This window comes from Lichenostomus cassidix, chromosome 7 (assembly GCF_008360975.1).
Source record: "Lichenostomus cassidix isolate B80296 chromosome 7, HeHo_3.0, whole genome shotgun sequence".
Lineage (NCBI taxonomy): Eukaryota > Metazoa > Chordata > Aves > Passeriformes > Meliphagidae > Lichenostomus > Lichenostomus cassidix.
In genome coordinates this window covers 11,903,013-11,919,955 of record NC_139488.1, presented here as the reverse complement: position 1 = coordinate 11,919,955, position 16,943 = coordinate 11,903,013, and the positions used below count along the sequence as shown (strand labels likewise).

Below are 16,943 nucleotides of genomic sequence, written 5' to 3'. Positions count from 1 at the left end.
TTTTATGTATTGGATGTGGTTTTATATATTTTAGCACATTTTGAATTTTAAATTATTTAAAATATTTTAATATGATACATACAAACATTTTAGCTTTCCTGCATAAACATTTTTTTTAGCATAGATATTCAGAATTGCAGCACTACATTACTTTCTAATATCTTCATGTATGACATCTTCCTGGCAATTTCCCCTCTAAAAGGCAGTCTCTCTTTAACATACCTACCTCGTTATTTATAAATTGATGTTTCATCAGTATTTTATTCTTTGTTCCCAAACATTTCTGCTATCTTAATTTGGTTTAATTATTCTCTCTGTAAATTTTATTTAAAAATCTTCGTTACGTTGCAGTGGATGAAAACAAAACCTCATGGAAGGCAAAAGCTGTATGATATATTATTGTTTATGTTTTCTTATTGGAGTATTTAAATTGTAAAGAACATTCTGGTAGGTAGATCACTGACTGTGGTCATCCTTTCCTGGATATGTTACTAAGCAGTAACTTTCTATTCATTTTATAGATAGAAGTACTGTAGAATACTTTCATTGTGGTGTTTTTCACAGGATGTCAACATTTCCTTAAAATAAAGACTTTGGAACTGTCCTGTTAAATTTGATTGCTGTTCTTATTTACAGATCTCCACTATAGCAGAAAGTGAAGATTCACAGGAATCCGTAGACAGTGTCACAGACTCACAGAAACGAAGAGAAATTCTTTCCAGACGACCCTCCTACAGGTATGGAGGTTAAAGCAGAAGCATCTTGCTTGATGGATGGGTGCCTTCACATGGAGATACAAACAGTGGGATTGGATAGTTATTTTTAGATTTACCATTTAACTGAAATCTCTCTTCTGCAATGTCTTTGAATTGGAATATGGTATCTGTCCATGGAATAGGATGTAAAGAGATGAGCAAGTAGAAGGAGGAGGAAGAAATCTCAGCAGTTACACTCACTTAAGACACAAGTGAGCTGAGACTATGCTAATTGCCACTTTTCAGAAAATTGAGGTATCATTGTGCTAGATGCCTTAGAAATAGCTTTAATGAATATTTAATACACAAAATACACTGAAGCTTTGTAAAAAGTGACTTCTGTGTAATTTGTATTCTCCAAGAAAAACCAACTCTGCTGGTTTTCATTATTGTTGAAATGCTAGCAGCAATCAAATTCCTTTCTCCCATGAGACTTGGGAATATGTGATGTTCCATAGCTCAGAGAGAATTTCTGCTTGAGCAAAGTCGTTTGTGTTTAAAGTTTAAGTCAGTATATGAGTTGAATGTAGTGAAAGGCATCTAGTGTCTCTGTTTGTCATGGCAAATACCTCTGGCAAAACCAACTCAGGTTTTCCTTCCCATGCTGTTAGTCATGTTACTTTATTAATTAAGCCTTCCTACAGCTTTTTGTGTCGGCACTAAATCCCACTTTCATTCTTAAAACATGCTAAGTAGCATTAAGGAACAGCTCTGGAGTTCAGTAGGTTTTAAGTGACCTGTGGATTCCTGCTGCTTTAGAAAATTCAGATGCTCCTTTTTTTCTTTATGAACATAGCCTTAGAAATAGGAGCTTGACTATAGGTCTGAGCATATCTCAGCCATGATACTTTAATAGCATTTGGGAGTTTATTCTCTACCTTGTCCAGCAGCCTTTCAAGGCTATTCTGCTGAAGATAGTGAAAAATCACTGCTGAAGATAGTGAAAAATCACTGCTGAAGATCCCTAGCCATAATAGATCTGGGAAAATATTTTTATTTGTGAGGAGCAGTGTTAACTTCAAGGCTGCCACAGACTCCTTTCAGTCTGCTTCTGCAGCAAGACACTTGATTTTACTATATATGGAAGAGTGGCTGTATATGGTGAGAAAACAGAGCTAAGTAAACAAGCAGCAAAACTGAGAAGAGTGCTTGTGCGTGCTGAGTCCTCATTGAGATGGACTCCTTTGCATGCACTGATGCCACAGCACAGCCTCTATCTTCAAACCAGATCATGGTGACTCAGCAGCACTTGGTAGTTGTAAAACTTGTATATGCAGCTTAGACTGTGGGCTGGCATTGGTTATGTCAGAAAGGCTGACCCAGACCACTGCTGTCTTTAGTACTTCCCAGCTGGCGTTATTCAGCCTGCTGTAACTGACCCCAGAAACAAGATAGGTGCTGATATGTTCACAGAATTGAAAGCTATACCTCTTCCACAGAAACTCCTCTGTGATTCTGCTATAAAGTGCATCATGTATTCCGCATGCCAGTTCATAGCTCCTGTATTTGTAAAGCTGCCACCTTACCTTTTGGCTTAAATCCATCTTTATGGTGGCAAAGGCAGGTTTTAACCACCATGTCATAATGATACAAGATTAAAAAATTATTTTTTTATCTCCTTGGATTTTGTTCTTAATCATCTCTGCTTTCTCCATATTTTTTTATCTGTTTCATTCATTAGTTTCTGGTCTAACACCTCGATTGCAAACTCTTTGGATGGGTATTTTTTATTTGTCCAAGTGGTTCTTGTCACAGTGTTGTGCAATACTGGGGTTCTTGCATGCACACAAAGTCAAAATAACAAAAGCAAAGCTCTGTTGGTCAAGCTGCTTAGCAAAATGGCTGCTCACCCCACATAGCTTCATACAGATGTTCTGGCTCCCACAGCCTTAGGAGGCTTGTATAAGAAATTAGTGTTGTCTTGGAAGTTGGGGTCTACAGCTGTGTTTGCTTCATCCCACTGTGACTTCTAGTGCCAATCCACTGGAAAACAAAGAATTACAAACAATACTGCCCTTTACCTAAGGGCATTACATTTACCTAAGGGCATTTCCAGCATTTTGCAGTGACATAGTGAATATGCCAGCAGTGAAAAAGGCTTGACAATCCTCCAAGGAAGGACAGACAGTGTTTGATCTCCAGGATGCAAATAGCAATGACTGCTGTGGTCAGTCTGCAGTTACATCCAGTGGGACCTGTAGCAATGGTGTTTTATAAGTTTTGACTTTGGATAATTAGCTCATGGAAATACTGAAACAATCTGTCCTTTCCTTTACCCATAAACTTTCTCAGGCAGGGCACCTGTGAACATAACTGCAAGACTGTTCCCAAGCACTGGGTATTGTCTCCCAGGCAGGTGTTATAGTATGATCTGGTTGCTCTCAGTCAGCATTCCTGCTATCTCCTTGGTACTCAGCCCTCTGGCTGAGGTGTTTATAGTCTTTGAAATGGAGCAGTTCCCCCAGTGTAAGTGAGGAGACAGGTTCTGACTTTTTTTTTTCAAGTGTTTGTATAGCTAAAAGCAGGAAACAAATAAAAATGGATGAGAGAAACACACTCTTAAGAAAAAGGGAAGGTTGTGATAGCTGTACCATGGGTTTTGAGAAGCACAGCTGTTCTGTGCCAGCTCCCTTGCCTATCAGTGCTTGGTATTTTGAGCAATCCTTTCCAATAGAATTTTGAAGATAGTGTGTGGTTTTCATTCTGCACTCATATTTTCCTTGCTGTCTTGCTGCACTTCACAGTTTTCCCCAGCACTGTGTATCAGATAGAATATTTTTCTCCCCCATTTTTTATTAAAATCTTTACAACACACTGTCTTTGCCAGAAAAATTTTGAATGACTTGTCCTCAGACGCCCCAGGAGTGCCAAGGATTGAAGAAGAGAAGTCTGAAGAGGAAACAGCAGCACCTGCCATCGCCACTGTTACGGTGCCAACTCCCATTTACCAAACCAGCAGTGGGCAGTACAGTATGTAGTTTGAATTTCTCAGTGGTGCTAGTAAGTGGTAATGAGAAGATGAGCAACTATTATTTCTATAACTGTTTGGATAGGTCAAAGCAGGAGGTGAAAAAAAGATAATCAGGCCTTTTAAACACATTTCTATTGTAAGTATTTGAAAGGCTCAATTAACTTTCTGGGATTGCTTGCCACTTGGTGCAGCTAATGCATCCTGAAGCAAAACAGGAACTAACCATAATGCTATTACAAACTTCTTCACTTCAGGAACTAGAAGGAGAAATTGAGAAGTTTATTTTTTTGTTGGCAGATTATTAACACTCGTTCACAAAACTGTAACCTCGTAATTAGAAAAAAAACTACAGTCTGCTATTGCATTTTCAGAAAGTCTTGAAAAAATAAGAATGTCAACAACCTTAATATATGTCATAAGTATGTATTTCTATGTTTTTTTTATTTATTAGATTTTATATAGTGCTTTGACTTGAAGGATTGAGGATATGGCAGTAAAGATAAAGATGCATGCTGTCTCACACAAACACATACAGCATTAAACATACAAAAGGGAGAAAGAACTACATTTTTACATCTGTCTCTTCAAATCTCTTTAAAATTCTGTATCTCTGTTTACTCCTTAGTCCATTTGCCTTGTACCCTGCTTAATTTTATTGAAACAGATGTGGTTAATTCTGATTCCTAATATAAATTTAAAATAACTGCTTCTGCAGACACTTAAGATTTTGGTATGTCTGTATATAGGAACACAGTGAAATTCTGTGTAGTCACAAAAAAGGGGATGTCCCAGTATACCTGTCCCAGTATGACAGGATTGAGGGAAAGAAAGATAAAAAGACCAGCAAAGTTAAGACTGCCTGAACCAAACTGTACCTTCATGAATGAAAAAACAGCTAGGAAGGGTCTGAGGAAGTTGTAGAGAAGTGGGGATACAATCAGAAGAAAAAAATGCCAAAACAAGAAGAAAGTGAAACACAAGATGGATAGCACTAGCAGCAGAAGAGACTGAAGGACATAAAAGACAGAAGATGAGGGGAGTTTCAGATGAGAAGTAAGGACTGAGAAAAAGACCTAAACCAACCAAGAAGGAAATCTTAACTAGCAAGTTAAAAAGTATTCCCTGGGGGAAGATTGTAGCTCCTTTGTGTGATGCTGTTTTATTAGAAAAACCAACTTCTATTTTAGGCGGTGGGTTTTGGTCCTCACAAAAATTTGAAAACTTAACTTTCAAAGGATGATTTTTGTGATGTGTGCTGAAGCCATGTGTTTGATTTGGGGGTGGGTAAGGGTTCAAGGGATTTAGCTCGGATCAGTATTCCTCCATACCTAGGCTTAAGACTGTAAGTTGGTGAGTAAATTAGTGTCTTAAATGCGAGCTTGATTTTTTTTGTCTGCAGTTGCTATCACCCAAGGAGGAGCAATACAGTTGTCTAACAATGGCACAGATGGAGTACAAGGTCTCCAGACATTGACGATGACTAATGCAGCTGCAACCCAACCTGGCACCACCATCTTACAATATGCACAGACCACAGATGGACAGCAGATCCTTGTACCCAGCAACCAGGTTGTTGTACAAGGTGAGAAACTTCACAGCCAGGCACTCTGTATAACGTTTTCTCCATGCAAATATAAGTTGCCAACCTAACTTCTTCAAATGTGTCAGGAAACAGAATTAACACTTTTGGCACACATGAGTCTACAAAATTATTGAAATTCTGGACAAAGCAATTTGTCACATTTTGTTGAAGCCTTCCCCTTTAGGTTGGTAAAATTGTGGATATTTGAGGTTTAATATATTTATTTTTACTTTTCCATGCTGTCTTTCTTCCTGCATTTTATCTGCACAAATTTTTTCATATGTTCTACAAAAACTAATACCACTTTAGAGTTCTGAGTTCTCCCATATCTGCAATGATAGGAAACTTAAAGCAAAGCATGAAAGATAAGAGAGAAGGTTGCTTGATTCTTTCTAAAAAGACCCTTCAATTTATTAATAATTTTTCCCCATTTTTAATTGCAAGTCATAATTTCTTCCTGTTGTGACTTTTGTAACTATTCACTGACTCAATCATCAGTGAGTCTTGGAGTCATAGAACAATTTAGGAGAGTGCCTTAAGTGATCATTTGATCTAGCTCTCAACTGAGCTACTTTAGCTTAGAATAAGTTGTGGGGTGCTATTGTATTAAAATACATATTTTGGTTTATTGAAAATTGAGGGGTATTAAAAATTTTTTATAGAAAATAACAGTACCCCTGCTTCCATGATTGTAAAGTAGTTGATGTGAAAGTTATCCAGTGAAGATTTCACCATGCATCAATAAAAATGCAGAGCAGAGAAGAGTATTATTGTTGCATTGATCTTCGAGTTTTTGTGTTCTTAAGGACAAATTATTTATTTAGGTAGTGTTATGGTTATTTATGAGGTCAGACAAAATAAATACACTCCTAGATTACAGTAAATAGAAGAAAGCCAAAACCTTGTTCATTCTAGAAAAGCAATAGAGTGCACTGTCCCTCTCTTGTGGGAGTAAATGCTACGTTTTCACACCTTTTTTCTGCTCCAGATGCTTACACATGCTGTTCCTCCTTTTGCAGATAGACATTTGGAGCATTGTTAGAAATAGTGTTGACCCCATCCATCTCTAGAACTGCTAGAACTGCCCAAAAACCAGAGAAGTAAAAAGAAATGTACCAAGGGAGAAAGAAGCACAGCTATACAGCAAGACAAATCAAGTTATCAAGCACAAGTGAAGACTTTCTTAACAGGAATGCCCAAAGGCCTGTATATATTATAGGTATATATAGCGTAATAAACTAAGCTTGAGGTAGCAGTGATGACCCAGATGATGGCTGTCCCTCCTGAGCTGTGGCCCAGGGCGCACAGCTAGAGGGATGACTGGGTTAGAGAGGTGACTGCATTAGAGAGATGAGTAGGTGCTCTCCACAGCATGTGTGACAGCGCTGTCACCAGACTGATGTCATGTTGCCGTGTGTCCCTGTAGCTGCCTCAGGAGACGTGCAGACCTACCAGATCCGCACCGCCCCGACCAGCACCATTGCACCAGGAGTGGTCATGGCGTCCTCTCCAGCACTTCCCACCCAGCCGGCAGAAGAGGCTGCGCGGAAGAGAGAAGTGCGTCTAATGAAGAACAGGCACGTACACTTAGAGCACCTTTTCCTTCCCAGTCAGCTCTGCCTAGGCCTAGAGTGTCAAGCACTAACAGTCCTGATCTTTCTCAGTCATGTTACGAAATGCTGTGTGAAGAATTAGCCTTTATTTAAAGGTGCAAAGCAAAGATGCACATCTGCTAATGCCACGTGTTGTGACCGTGCAACCTTGAGTAAAGTGTCAGACTCATTCTGTAGGTGTGTGAATTTCGTTGTTGCAATAAGGAGAAAAGTAATTGGTGAGTTACTTGTACAACTGCAGATACGCTGTTATAAACACCAGTGTGAGTTTGGGTTTTTTTGAGTTACTATATTCATGTAGTTTCATTTCTTGGATTCTTTTCCTTAGCTTTCTGCATGCATTCTTGCTGCTGACCCACCTGTGCTCTTTGTGAGTACTTTCTTGATTGTCTTAATTGTTCTTTTAGTTGTTTTGGGTTTTCTGCTCCAGGGACAGACAGGCTTAAGCAAAGACTACATGAGCAGCTGTTGCTTTTGATTGAAGCCTTGTGGAGCCAGTAGTGGCAGCAGAGGGGCTAAAATGAAGATAGACATGTCGTGATCCTGTAGGATTCAATGTGTGAGGAGGAACAGCTAAGCGTACAGAGGTGGGAGCTGTTTGAGGTAGCAAAGGAGGGGAGCAGTAGAGAGAAGTTGAGCATGTTGCTCCTGAAGTCTGTTGCTGTGGCAGTGGGAAGGGGTGGGCCTGAACTAACACATCACACCAAGCGTGGACTCTTATCCACAGGCCACAGATTGGAATCTGTGTGTTACACTGTGACACTGGGAACACAGTGCTTCCCACCCTTCTGAGCAAGGGAAGCCCCCTGAAAGCCTTGTTAACTTCATCTGTCAGTCTGAAAAAACTGATGTTGTACAGTTTCATTTATCTTCTGTAGGTTGCTGTGCTGTGAACACAACAGAAACTTACTTCCAGTGCTTATACGAGGGGCTTTAATGAAGTAAATAATGCTGAACAGCAGAGTTCACTTTTTTAAAAGGTTTTTGTACAGACTGTCACCCATCTCCCTTTTTATATATTTTTCTCATACCAGTGAATAGTAGATACCACCCTTTCAGGCTCAGCATTTGAGAAAAATTTAATTAGAATCACAGAATACCCTCATTTAGTCAGCAGTCTTATTCCAGTAAAAGAAGGCTTTTGTGTTTGTGTAAGCCAAGAAAAACAATGGAGAATTACCCCCACTTAAGTTAAATTGACAGCTTTTGCAACAGTATCATGTTGCGTGTGGTGCTTTTAGCCTGTCTGCTTAATAGATATTTGCAAATCTAAGCTCCATAGCAAAGTGGCGAAAAGAGACGTAGAGGCAGATGGTAAGGTGGTACTTAGTGGAGGATTATAGTGTAAATATTCATAGATATTATTGTGCAAATTTTCTGTATAAATTTTACATTTTTAAAGCTCTCTTGTAATTGTATAAATCTGGCTGTTCATAATGAACAACTAGTACACACAGACCTTGAGTTTGCTTAACATACACAGCCTAAGCTGGAAAAAAATCACAGAAAGAAAACGTTGTCACCCAAGGAGACTTGATAGTAGTTTGCACTGGGAGGCACTTCCTGATCCAATAGTACTTAATCTTTTGGTAGCAGCCAGAAATTACTTAGCTTCTGAATGTTACACATGGCTTACTGAAGCACTGCAAGCATGTGAAATTGTATTTGTAGGAGTGACAAATGGATACCTGAGTCCTTTCAGGGCTTAAGGACTATGTTTTCTTCATCCTGTCTTGCTTGTGGAGCTGAACTTCAAAAATTTACTTTAGAGGTTTCTTATTCAGTTAGGTCCTGGAATGCATTCTTTTTTTACAGTTACTATTTATCTAATGAGGGAAGGAACTGGATTTGGATTTGCCCTCTCATTTCCCAGAACACTGACTGTCTCACCAGTCTCTGTAGTGTTTTCAGTGAAGGGACTCACAGACTCTTATTTTTGAAGTTGTTCTGCTTTGCACCTAAAGGTTCAGGGCAAGTAAGTATGTCTGTTTCCATGTGTCTGCAGAGTGCTGCTTGGACAAGTTGCACTGCAGGAGGAGAGCCCTCTGCCTGGGCTCCCATCTGCCTGTGGCATTTAGCCTTGTGCTTACTTTGCATGTTGGTGCCATTATGTTGCTGTGCAGGGTAGCTTCTGCCTTGGTGTTCCTGCCTTCAGGATGCTCAGCAGCACATTAATACCTTTCAGGTGTTTTTCACTAGTATTCTCGGTATGTTACCAAGTTTACTTATAGGCAGCTCAGTCTTTACAAGCAAGACTTAGGAGTTTGACTGTCCCGAGGTCTTTTTCAGCACATTACCACTGCTGTGTTTTTGGCATAGCTGACAGGGACTAAAGAATTATATGGTTCCTAGTGACTGTTCATTTTGTGATATTTTTACTTGAGTCATTAATATTATCATTGCAGTGATGCAGACATCATAATTAAAATGAAAGCATTGCTCAAGAGCAAGTACAAGAATGCTCTAAACACAGCACTTTTTTGCACCAGTTGAACATCTTGTTGGATTGCAGCAAAGGGAAAAGTTAAAGACTATAAAAAGAATAACATGTGATAATAAAAGCAGTTAAATTATTGCAGCAGCATTTGACTCAGCCTAAAGGCTCTAATGTAAATCCTGCAAGTAAAATTTTATCACTCACTAGGATCCTTTTCTCAAAGAAACAGAATTCTAGTCGTGGTGTGTTACTGGGATCTGTATGTTGAAATTATATGTGGATCTTAAGTGTGCATGATTTGTGAGGAGCAATTGTTATGAACTCAGTGTTTTTTCCTCACTTGCATTTCTTAACAATACCTCCATGTTCTGAAAATGGCAGTAGTAGGTAAAGGTTTGACCTGAAAGCAGTTAAGTAGCCCATGTCTGCAAATGATTGTTCTGGATTTGAATGGTCTTTTTTGCTTTGCAGAGAGGCAGCACGTGAATGTCGCAGGAAGAAAAAGGAGTATGTGAAATGTCTAGAAAATCGAGTGGCTGTGCTTGAAAACCAAAACAAGACACTGATTGAGGAGTTGAAAGCACTTAAGGACCTTTACTGCCACAAATCAGATTAATTTTGGATTCTCATTTTCACTTGTCCAGGTGGGATAGAGACTGGTTCTGGCTGTACCCAGAAAGACAAAGTAAACTTTTTATTTTCTAAACATTTCTTTTTTTCTATGCGCAAAACTGCCTGAAGCAACTACAGAATATACTTCATCAGTGCTTTGCATCAAACTGTGAATGTTCAAGTACTTGCCTCCACTTCTCCCCTTACAAGATGTATTTCATCATCAATCTCAGCGTGAAGAAGAACAGGCTTCTTTCTCATCTCCCGATCTTCTTCAAGGAGTAACAGTGATCACTTGGGAAGTTACTGTGGGGAGGGTCCTTTTGTAAAGATGTCAAGAACTTGTGCTGAGCTCTTTCCATTGCCTTAGAGACAGAACCACCCCAGCCTCTTGGTCCAGAGAACTGTGGGCCACGTAGGTGGAGCATGCATGGTACATTGAAGAAGCAATGGTTGCCAAATTGGTTTCACAATTATTTTCGTGATGAACTATACAAATACACGGCTAAGCAGCATGCCAAATGAAGGGCGCTTCACTGTCATGTTCTTGGTGTGGAGATAACAGACCTTTTTCAAGCTAGCCCAGGAGGGAGTTTGATTTGTAATCTGTATTAAGCCCTCCTGGACTAGTAGAACCTTCTCCATACCTCAGAAACAAATGCATTGAAATGAGCTTCACTGGTCAGTTGTTGCTTCTCATAGCTTACGTGTGCAAGTGTGTTCAGCACTCTGAATACACAGAAAAGAGACACCAGCTTGATAGGATATAGTTTGGGCAATGATACTTGAATGGGAAAGAAAAGAATAAAAAAAAGAAGCAATAGTGACGTTCTGAAAACAGTCCCATAGTAAGCAAGGGTAACACATGAAAGCATTACCTATTAGTATGCAGAATAACTAAGCAGTTGAAGCATGGCCAGCTCCACTTAAGTATTCCGTGATGACAGTATGGTCTGTGTCCCAAGTCCTCTCAAGTAATGAGGTTGTTTTTATTTCCCTACCACTGTCTTATGCAATGGAAATTATCATACTCAATGGAAATATCAGCCTGGTTTGCTAAAATAATTTTCAAACTTTGAGGCTGCCTTCCATACATAAATTAAGTTGCAGTATGACAACTTCTAGGACAACCTCAAATACTGAACAGGACTTCAAACACAAATATTCCAACTCCTGCATCACAAGGGGCAATACAGGTTATTTGAATGTGGCCAGGTTAGCCAAACTCTTAATTTATTTGGGGTATTTTTTCATGGAAAGGGTCAGATTTACTGAGTAATCTAGTCCTGCAACCAAAATTACTCACGTGCCTCAGATGTTTGCAAGATCAGGTTTTTTTCTGTGCACTGAGGAATTGTGATCTTTCCCAGATCTATGACGTTAAAAAAGGTAGTTCATGTTTAAAAAAACTGTGTACTAAGCATTAGGTCTTCAGACGAATCATGCTCAAAAGGAACCAAAAAAGAACATCAAGAAGCTGTCAAAAAGAAGGTGTCAAAAAGAATCATGTGCAGTTTGTGTACTGGCCCTCTGAAGCCAGTCTCTTGCTATGTGAACTTGGGTCATTTGATGGAGTAAGTTTACCTTGGGCTTCTGGTTAAACTTTTATGTATAGAAACATACGGATAAGGCTCTGGTCTATACTAATGCCTTGCCTAGCAGAGTATTAGCTAATGTTTTTTCCCATTCACTCTATCTGTTTTTAAGATAAATTTCACACACAAGCTTCTAAAAGGTTATACAATCAGTGTGATGTTACAAGAAAAATATTTGGAAGACTCCGGCAGTTGCGTCTCAAACACCTAAGCAGTATTAAAAGTTCTAGATTTTTCGTTTGAGAGGGCATTCAGTTTCCAAGAGACTTACTCTAAAAGGAGCAGGGTTAAACTTACAGCATTACTGTTAAATCTAGAGTTACCAAGAATTTCAAATAACGCTTGTATTTCAAGAAGAACAGAAGTATCAGAAATGTGAAATAATTAACTTTCACAAGTTTTGTGGGGGTTTATAAATGGTCTATTTTTATCTGCCACAGAGAGTTAATCTTTGTGTTTTTATTTAATGGGAGATGAATCTATTAGTTTAGCAATGCAGATTTAAAGAAGACCCTAAGTTCTCAGCAACGCTTTTATAAAAATGATCTGATTCTTAAAATCAGCAAATACAAATACATAAAACGGTTACATTTTCTAGAATTAGTACTGAAGTAAAAATGTTGATAATGCAGGAATCATTCTTGTAAAACATGAAGCTCATGGTGGCCTCATTTGCAATTACACTGAATGGTTTCTCCAGGTTTGAGAAACAGAAAAGGCAGTATATGCCCATATTAAGGCTGTTTTTTTGTGGAACATCAGTGTGCAAAAATGTGAGGTTTTGCTGTGAACCTGAGCGAGGCGAGCTGGGCTCTGAGAGCTGTGTCTGGTGGGTAACACTGTCTAGAGCTTGCTGATAACCACTGGGCACAAAACCTGGGAGCTGAATGGGCATGGGAGCCTAAAACAGTGCCCAGGTGGGGTTCTCCTAAAACAGAGTTGGTGCAAATTTGTGTGGCAGTGAGAGGAGAACTGTGTTACCAGTTTGTCTGTGTGTGGTCTGCAAGTGGCCTGTAGTGGTTTTAGCCTAGACTTCATTAGCAAATAAAGTTTCGCTAAGATGAAGAATGTAATTTGAAGTACATAGGGGTCTACAAGAATCTTTATTTTTATTTATGCTGCACTGAGGATTTAGGGACGTGAATTTATTTAATGAAAATTGTAAATGACAATAATAAAAAATGTATTAGACCAAGTACAGGGCTGGCTAGGCTACCCATACATGCTTTACTACTCATATTGACCCAAAAAGGGAAAGATGATGACACAGGAATCCATTCCTATGTTATTTACCAAGTAGTGAGGTTGGGGTAATAAGCTTCTATGAACTAAGGCCATTTGGAAGTAGGATGGAAATTATGCTGACAAGGGGGAGGGAGGATTAGTTTTATATCTCACAGTTGTGAGTTTTCAAGAACTGATAGCCTGTTTTACCTGAAGAGAGGGTTAGAAAGGGCTAGATCCATTATGTTCATAATAAACAAGAATTGGTTTGAAATATAATTTTTGTAATGTCATTATTTTGCAAAACAACAGCACCAGTCAGGCAGTTAAGATATTGTCAAAGGTGCTCTTTTAATTTAGATATTCTTGGAAAATACATATGTATAATATATGTACATATATATATATATATACACACAGTATATAATCTACAGCTCTGAGAGCTTTTAAGTCAGGAATGCTGAGTATTATAGTATATGGAGGTCAGAAAAAAAATTTTTACTTTTCTGTGAGTGTCTGGGTGTGTGTGGATGTATGTGTGTGTGTGTGTGTGTGAAAGCTCCCCCCCACCCCAGTAGCTCTGGGTTGCGTTACTCTAGCGCTTATTACTGATTTGTTTTCTGCTGTTTCTCAGTTACCCATTTTCAAGAATTTTATTTCATCTTTCGTGGCTTTTGTGAGGTTTGTTTTTTATTGATGAAGATTTCTGAAACTACGTAAACAGTTGTTTTACAACCACCACCACCCAGAGTAATTCACTTTTGTGCTTTTTCTCTTTGGCAGCTATATATCAAAGGCAAAACATTTGGAAAGGTTGTTAAGGTGTTATTTTCTAAAGGAACCACTGGTAAGACTTCTGTTTTCCTCCTGGGGTAGTGGCGATGCATTTTTACCTAGCAGCAATTTCACCAGCACTGGGTAGTTGCCGGCACTGTTGCTTGTATCCGAAAGCACAATTTTAGCCTGTCATGCTCGTCAGGACTGCTCAGACACCTCTAGTTCTGGCTAGCCTGGAGTTGCCATTTCCATTGTAGATCACTGTTTTCTCTGGTACTTGTACATTGGTCAGAAAATTGGTGGGGTGTTTGGAATCATTAACAGGCTCAGGAAAAAAAAATATGTAATAAGGAAAAACAGCCCTGATAGTTTCTGACCTAAATTGGTACCCCAGGTTGTTTTTTTAAAATCTGGGCTTCCAGTAATCTGCAGCAGCAAGTAGTCATCTGTTAGTGAAAACTGGCCCCTGCTTTTTTATTTTGGTTTTTTTTCATTTATGACAGTGCATTTTGTGGGTTAAAGACAAGTCTCCCCATCAAAGCAAGTTCAATATCAGTGGTTGCAAATCTATGTCGATTCATAGAGGATTTAATTGATTTTCTAAGACCTTGTTTTTATTGTAATTTTTTCACCCTGAAGCCTGATTAGTGATGTAACATTTGCCAATGATACAACCAAAAGGTCATGTATTTATTTTTGTTACACTATGTTCTTTGTAAATGTTCAATTAAAATGTGCACTTTTTAAAAAAAAATTAAAACAAAAAAACAAAAGCAAAAAAACCCCAACAAAACACAGAAAACAAAAAAATTTAAATCAATTGGGTTTGCTTGAGAAGCTTTCTGGCATAATTGTTGTAATCCTGCTGCCTGCACACAATTCACTCCTCTCCACAGCAGTTGACTCCTTTGCTGATTTAACTTGCAGATTGGTACCTGGTGCCCAGCAGGCATTGCTTCAGAAGGGCAGGAGAGCTGAAGGGGCAAGAATCAAGCATGTGGTGTCTCAACAGTATGTAGAGGATGGATGTGAAATTATATTTTTAGAGTAGAACTAGTTCAGTGATCCCATGTGGGAAAGGGAGGTTAATTTGGAAGGAAAGCGAAACTATTTTTCAGACACTTTATTCCCCTTAATTTGAGATTTGTCTGCAGATTTTACAAGCTGCATTCCAAGAAAAAAAATTGAAAGGCTTTCCAGTAATTTGACACCAGGAAGTAAAGGTACATTGACACTGTCATTGTGCTTGAAAAGAAGAGCACAACCACCTTTCTTTTGCAGAAATGATGATAATTTAACTATAACCCTGAAGTCTGTCACTGTGAGCAGGTTTTTAAAAGCATACAGTACATTGATGGTTCTCTGTTGTCTGCCTGGGAACTCGTTTTCCTGAGCCGTGTCATTTGCTAACTGTAAAAGACATTGATTTTACAGAAACCTGAATGTATCCTGAAGCTTATTTGGTCTGGAAGGAGGCAGACTGGTGAAGAGAGGGTGCTGAAATCCACCTACTGTGTGCTTGTGACAGGTTCAGGTCTGTGGATAGATACAGCTTAAGTTTGTACATCTTTGGGGAAAAGGGACCAGATCGAGGTGGTGAAGAGGGTTTACATTTCAAGTGTTTTGCCTTGGGATGTGTTTGTTAAATGTATATAAGCTGTGGCCTGCAAAGAGATGTGCTTGGGCTAGTTTGCATAGCACAATGGAAGAGTGACCTGTTTGCTTTCTGGCACTGCAGGGGCAGGTTTGTGACTGCTCTGTGGTGAGTTCAGGGCTTGCTTTTAGCAGGAGAGGCAGGAGCACTCAGCTGTCCCTGGGAGCTGTGTGCTGGCAGGGACAGGGCCAGGGACAGGCTGGAATGCCCCGTGGTTGGCACACTCCATAAGCTGAGCGTTCACTGCACTCATGACTTGAGCAGTCGGTTCACTCAGCCTCAGCTACATATTTCTCTAAATTAGGGGATAGCTGAGTGAGAGCATGAGGAAGGCAGGCCTTGAGCCAGTTACTTATCTGGAAATGGCCACTCTAGAGAACTAAGGATGTTCGGGTGCTCTCCACAAATTGTGTTTTATCCAGGTGCCACTCCATTTTTTTTGTGTTTAATTACATTTATTTATATTAAAACATTGATTTTAAAAAGTTCTACAACTTCAGGTTTGTGTGAGATTTGAAACTGTGCTGCAATGGACTTCTTGGGATGGGAACAGGGCAAGAAGAGGTGCTATTTGCAGCCAACCCCTCCACGGACTTCCACCCTCATCCACAGATTGGTTGTTCACTTCAAAAATGAGTTGTTTCTACTCTGGATTTATAATTTGAAATTGTTTTGAAACAATGTTTTTCAGGGAAGCTTCCAGAGTGAGGGTTATTATTCTCCCTTTGTAGTGTAAGCTGGAAAGAGTATGTTCACCTCATCTGCATTTCTGATTCTTTACCCAAACCATGTCAGCACAGAACAGGGTATTTGAGCTTGACTCCCACAGACTTGTGGAAGTTAAAAGGCTAAATGAAAATTCATTATTGGGGGAAAACAAACTCTTTTTTACATCTCCCCAAAAATCTAGAAACATCCCTGTTGTATTGTGTTCTTTTTTTTTTTCTTTTTTTTTTCCTTTTTTTTTTGTGCTTTATCTGTGTTTAAAAAAATTGTACTGGGTTATAATGCATTTTATTAACACTATGTACATATTAGCTGCTTTGTGTTTCAGAATGGTAGTAATTGCTTTGTATATTAAAGTGATTCTTGTGAATTTGTGAATTATTGTCATAAAGAAGTGCTTTTTCTTACTGTAACCTTTGTGGTATAAACTGTCATAACTCCCTTTTTACACAAACATTTATGTGCAGTCACATAAACATGCTTTAAAAAATGCTACAAAGTCTCTTTTTTGAGCAGGGTGTTCCATTTACACTGATTTAGTGGCAAATGGTAGCTAGAGGAATATGGGAAAAGGCATATTTTGAGCAGCCTATGGTGTCCTCTCAATTTGTGGCCTACTCTAAGTATTCATGGGGTATTCTCCCCAACGAGAATGCTTTTTTAATCTTTTAGATTAGTCAGAGGTTAAGTCCTGAAAAATAAAGTTTCTCTTCCTCCCGATATTTTTAAAGCTGCTTTCCAATATCCATTCTGGTGGCAGTTCTGTTGTTTAATTATGTCTGAAAGACTTACACCTTTCACAGTTTAAATATGCTGCATGTCTCTCTTTTAAGCATTCCTGTAAACCATGTACTACTGATCTTAATAACAACAGAAACAGAAGGCAGCAAACACTGCAAGGATCGCAACCCTATTACGTAATCCGCGAGGCTGGATCCAAACACTGGGATGAGAGCCAGGAGAACAAATTCAGCACTGAGGTAAACACACCTCCAGT

The 16,943-nt window shown here is 39.0% G+C and overlaps 1 protein-coding gene across 3 annotated transcripts in view; it reads left to right on the top strand.

Annotated features, from left to right (window-relative positions):
- The window catches only part of CREB1 (cAMP responsive element binding protein 1), a 40,585-nt gene extending 24,261 nt beyond the window's left edge, over positions 1-16,324 (top strand). For all 3 annotated transcript variants that reach the window (XM_085066204.1, XM_085066201.1, XM_085066203.1), the window contains 5 exons: positions 637-737; positions 3,583-3,725; positions 5,126-5,308; positions 6,735-6,885; positions 9,830-16,324. In XM_085066204.1, coding sequence (XP_084922330.1) covers positions 637-737; positions 3,583-3,725; positions 5,126-5,308; positions 6,735-6,885; positions 9,830-9,974 — 723 coding nt within the window. In that variant the 3' untranslated portion in view covers positions 9,975-16,324. The remainder of the gene's footprint in view (positions 1-636; positions 738-3,582; positions 3,726-5,125; positions 5,309-6,734; positions 6,886-9,829) is intronic.
- The last annotated feature ends 619 nt before the right edge of the window (positions 16,325-16,943 follow it).